The 5,166-nt window shown below is 44.1% G+C and overlaps 1 protein-coding gene across 1 annotated transcript; it reads right to left on the minus strand.

Moving 5' to 3' along the window:
• Nucleotides 1-2,794: 2,794 nt before the first annotated feature.
• LOC128745159 (GATOR complex protein NPRL2) lies at nt 2,795-4,317 on the minus strand. Its single transcript, XM_053842162.1, has 2 exons — nt 3,870-4,317; nt 2,795-3,801 (listed from the first exon to the last, which is right to left on the minus strand). The coding sequence occupies exons 1-2, from the start codon at nt 4,079-4,081 to the stop codon at nt 2,820-2,822; spliced, it is 1,194 nt and encodes a 397-aa protein (XP_053698137.1). The 5' UTR covers nt 4,082-4,317; the 3' UTR covers nt 2,795-2,819.
• Nucleotides 4,318-5,166: the final 849 nt, after the last annotated feature.

The following is a 5,166-nucleotide window of genomic DNA, read 5'->3' on the forward strand; positions in this document are numbered from 1 at the left end:
GCTTTGCCAATGTCTCTGCAAACGAATAATCTTTTGGCAACTTCGGCAGTATGAAACTTACGTATCGTTCGTACTCCGCATTGGCAGGCGGACATTAGCTGCTTCATCAAGGCGATTTGCATCTTTCTCGAATAAGTCATCGTAGCGTTTGTACCACGCCGCGAATGTAACGTTGCTTTCCGGATCGTGTCTGAACTCTTTTATATTATTAGCTGGGGAGTCCAAAATTACCTCCGGATTAGGCGGTACCTGAACCTGGATCGATGACATAGTTGTTCGAATCATCTCCTCCTGCTGTCGCATAAATGCCTGCTGTTGTTGCTGCATCGCTTCCCGCTGCCGATCGATTGCCTCCTACTGCTGCCGAGAGTTCACTGACATAACCTTGTTGCTGCTGGAACCACTGAGCATACTGATTTTGCTGCATCGGTGCTTGTTGAACAAGCGGTGGACGGATGAACTGCTGGGGCATTTCATGACATATGGAAAAAATTCTGCCCAGGTAAGCCAAGATACACGTACATTTGTAGACATTTGTAGGCAGCGTAGAAACTATAACTCATGGATGGAATGGTGGCTTATGTTCGTCAAACCGCAACTCAAAAGTTTCTTCAAGCGGAAATCTCGAACCGTCTTTGATGAATTTCATTGCGAAAATCAGCGCCTTTACAGCGAACTCCAGCTAGCCTACGAATGCTACTACCAGCGCCCAGAAATAATCACTACCATCAACCGGTTAAAATGCGAAATGCTAGCGCATCAACGAAGATTCTCTCCCATGTTTATGCGGATAAACGAAAGGTATGTAGCGGGATAGCCCATGTCTATTTTCCAATCAGGCGAGAGGCGAAGGAAGCAAACCATCATCACACAGCTGCAGACGGAAGATGACGGAGAAATCACAGAGCCCGGCGCGATCGAGGAGCATATGATCAACTACTTCTCAACTCTTTACTCAGAAGATGCCAGAGAAGACAACGGCAGCACATTCGAATGAGCAAACGAAGCCTGCACGAGTGATATTACGACTGCAGAAATCTGGTCTGCAATAGTAGCAAGTGCATCTCGGAAATCTCCTGACTCCGACGGCATCCCGAGAGAATTTTACCACCGCATGTTCAATGTCATCCACCGCGAAATGAATGGACGGAATTATCGTACTAGTGAAAACGAAAGGAGGGGTCTCCTCCCGATCGACCCGACCATATCGTCCGCACTCGCTGCTCAACAGTGACTACAAGATTTTCACACATATCCTCAAAATCAGACTAGAGCATGTGATGAGAGGACATCGCATTTTAAGCGACGGGCAGAAATGTTCGAACTCAGAGCGAAACATCTTACAAGCCATTCTTGCTTTAAAAGAACGAATCGCAGATCTTCGTCATCGCCGGCACGTCGGTAAACTAACCAGCTTCGATCTCGATCATGCTTTCGATCGAGTTCGACATTCCTTTTTGTTCAAGACAATGCGCTCGCTCGGATTTAATCAAAATTTTATCACTCTGCTCTCACGCATCGCCAGCCGATGCACTTTTCAGCTGTTAATCAACGGACATCTAACACGTCCGTTCGAAATCCAACGTTTTGTACGACAGGGAGATCCGCTATCCATGCATCTCTTCGTTCTGTATCTACATCCCCTATAGCGGCTGGTAGTTTATTTAGTGGCACTTTAACTTATCGGAAGCTAAAGAAAGCGCTAACACATTTAAAACCAAGCGAACGCACTACTCGCTGGCTTAAAGGTTAGCGGTTAGCTGATTAGCGGTGCCCGGCCTCTGGGAGCTCTAATATTGCCGCCTTTTTGCCTCTGTTGAACACTTTGAATCATCTTCATTTAGTTTCTCAATGTCGTTTATTGAATTTTGATGAAAATTGAATGTTTTTGCCATTCGTACTAGACCATTTTTGTTTCCCACATATTCTAGACGTTTTTGAATCTTTTCCACAAAATGCGTTTTATACGCGCTACATTTGTTATTGCGCGCAATTTTGGCTTTCCTCTTCAGGTCTTTATTATGGGTGTCTGCCACAATAAGAACAATAAGAACGTAGCTTTGCACGCTTTTGATCTATGGAAAGTGTGTAGCGAATTGTTCTTTTGCAATATTGTTACGACCGCTTCCGCTAAAGCTGCTTTCAAGCGCTCGCAGTTTTGCTCTATCCCGCTTCTGTCCAACAGCTGGTCTATCTTCTTGAATTCACTCATTCCTGACTAAAGAAGAAAATGTTTTAGAACACACATAATTGCTACATCTATTATCAGTCGATCGGTATCTAAACCATGAAAATCCATTCATAATTGGCAGAGCTGTTCGCGTTCAAAATCATTCATATATCTGTGACGGCAACTAGAATCTAAATTATGAACTAACACCCAGCGGTAAGACGTAATCCTACGTCAAAACTGACTAGCTTCTCCATCATGCAAAGCGGGCATCAAAGCATGCCATAAATTAAAGATATAATCAACGACTGACAGCTTGTATGCAAGAATACCAAAAATGCTTTTTCGTAAAAATATGATTTCAACTATCCAGATTTAAACTACAGATTCCTAAACATTGTGATTGATTTCGACTTTTACGAATTTTATAACGATAACAAAAATATACCTAATTAGTGATTAACTAATTTTTCAGACTCGTCTGAAAGATCCTGTACAACTTGCATACAAGCAACTATGCAATACACTACAAATACTCTGACTTGACTATTGCAAGAGTTTAAAGACAGTTTTCTCCAAACTAGATCCCAATAATCAAGGTATTTTTTCTTAACATTCCTCTAACCATCATCATTCCCCAACATCTTACTCACTTCCATATAACGGTCACATTCGAGTCCACATCGATATCCTCCTCAATCCGTCGCGGCGACAGGCCCGTCTTGCAGCAAATCTCATCCAAACTGTTCAGCCCGGTGTACAGCTTATGGCGTGCATTCGGATACGATCCGGTAAAAATGGGATACTTATTGATACAACGAATCAAACAGTGCTGCAGTCCGAAGGTAACCAATTTCCGTTCGTCGATGCCATTATCCCGCGGGCACAGCCGCTGGCAAAGTGCCCGCAGCGTGACTCCGTGCGTCATCTGCGAGTACAGCGCGAGAATCTTGTGCAGCGAAGGCAGGACCCGTTGAGGTTCTTTTTCCGTTTCGATTTGCACAAAGCGCCGACAGTCCTCGGCAAACTGCCGATCCTTACTCAAGTTTTGCAGGTTTCTAGTACACATGTAAACATTGCTGTATTTCAACAGTGGAAGCAACTGAACGACTCCGTAGTAAACCAAATTCTGAATGCAGGACTTAACCAGCTGATTTTCCACATCCGCTTCGGCAGCAATGCGTGCCACATGATTAATCCCGTTTATAAACGGAACCACCTGCTGTGTGGTCAAATCCCATGCTTCCATGGAAATATTCTCAAACCCCTTACAGATGAGCGCGACCTGATGGTCCTGCACCGGCGGTGGATCCGGTTTTAATTTCAGTATCTTCAGGTAGATTGTAGTTTCCCCTTCCACGATAGTGGCCACCTGCTTCTCATTCAAATCCCTCAGAATACAGCTCAGTAAATGCTGAATGCGGGAGGTATTTTCCGGATTGGATAGAAAGGCAGTCTCCTCTTCCATCATCAACAGGTACTCGGAAAGCTTTTTCACCACCGGCTCGTACTGCACGGAACGAGCCCAACTATCACACACAAAGCACAAATTGAAATAGAACGCATTCCGCGGATAACGTTGATGGTCAATCCGCACCGGATAGCCAATCACCTTGTGACCGAGAGCATTCCTAAAGAACCAAAAATAAGCCCTTTTAAAACTTAAATCAAAAATTATCGGACAGTTAAGGGTACTCACACGGTCAGCGTGCAGCGCTGCAACTGCGGCTTCGGAATGATGAAGAACCGAATCGAATCGAACACCTCCTTCGAGATGTAGTTGTCCGGTACCTGGCAGCAGATTTTCGACCCGGCCGTCGCGTGGAACTCGCTCAGCAGTATGCAGCGGATCGGGCCCTCCCGCCCGCAACCCTCGTAGAACTGATTGGTCGGATTGCCGGTGGACATCATCTTGCGTTATTTTTTTTGTTTACGTTTTGTTTGCTAGCAGTGACATTACGTTGAAAGGTTATCAACTTTGCAAGCCTTATACTCTAGCAACAGGTTTTTATCACTTTTTGTAAAAAAAAAACACGAGCACAATCTTCTTTTCTTTGCAGCAGCAGTGGCCAACGTTGCATTACATTTACAAGTAATCTTTTATTTTATTCCACTTTGTTTCGCGCTAGCTCTCCCGCTTCGCTTATCAGAAATCATATGATGGTCAATGAGTAATGAGAAAGACAGACGCATAGACCGGGCTTTGTAAACAAAGCGACAAGGGGTTGCTCAATATACACGCTTACTCTCCCATTCAATTTCCGATTCCTGGCGAACCACTCGTGAAATTCCTTTGTATTTAGTTCTTCTTGTGTGTAAGAATAAAGCTTTGTGACAATAAATATTTGATGCGTTCAATTTTCAATTATAACGATACGAATATTTAAACACCTTCATAGATCGACATTCGCATTTAGGACGTTTTATTTTTCAATTGTGTCCATGTCCGTCGGTCCGGCAGAACAACGGGATGAAATCAGAGGTCTCCACTGTTGACGGTTACCCACCATAGCTTTTATTTACCTGTCGCCAGGACAGATCCTTGTCTGCATTCCGGATGTCAATGGCTAAGCAGCGGCACCATGAGCCTCTGGGTTTGTCTCTTCTACGTTATCCTTGCGAATTCCAGTAGAGTGCTTCTCGGCAGATCTCGTTCGTGATGTGACTTTTGCTTGCTCGACCACAGCTGCATATGGCTTGCCATACCACAGAGAACAGACATCCATTCAGGAACAAAGTTTTCGGGAATTCTTGGATAAAATTTCAAATTGAAATCACCTAATATGCTAGCGTCACCACCACTATAGTTACCCAACTAAATGATTCTTTTGATTTCCACACTGACAACCTTTGGCTCCTCTGGCGCTAGTATATATGGACTATAAGGGTTATGCTAGCGCCAGAAGCTAGCTGTTGTGAGTTTAGTGTAGAATTTTATGCGCCTTCAGCGACATCATCACTATAGTTTCCTAACTAATTTGACATAAGATTTATCC

The sequence above is a fragment of the Sabethes cyaneus genome, chromosome 1, assembly GCF_943734655.1.
Source record: "Sabethes cyaneus chromosome 1, idSabCyanKW18_F2, whole genome shotgun sequence".
Taxonomy (NCBI): domain Eukaryota; kingdom Metazoa; phylum Arthropoda; class Insecta; order Diptera; family Culicidae; genus Sabethes; species Sabethes cyaneus.

Coding starts and splice junctions, on each gene's coding strand:
- LOC128745159 (XM_053842162.1), bottom strand. CDS start 4,081: ATGATGTCCACCGGCAATCCGACCAATCAGTTCTACGAGGGTTGCGGG. Junction 3,802..3,869: donor CAGCGCTGCACGCTGACCGT/GTGAGTACCCTT, acceptor TTGGTTCTTTAG/GAATGCTCTCGGTCACAAGG.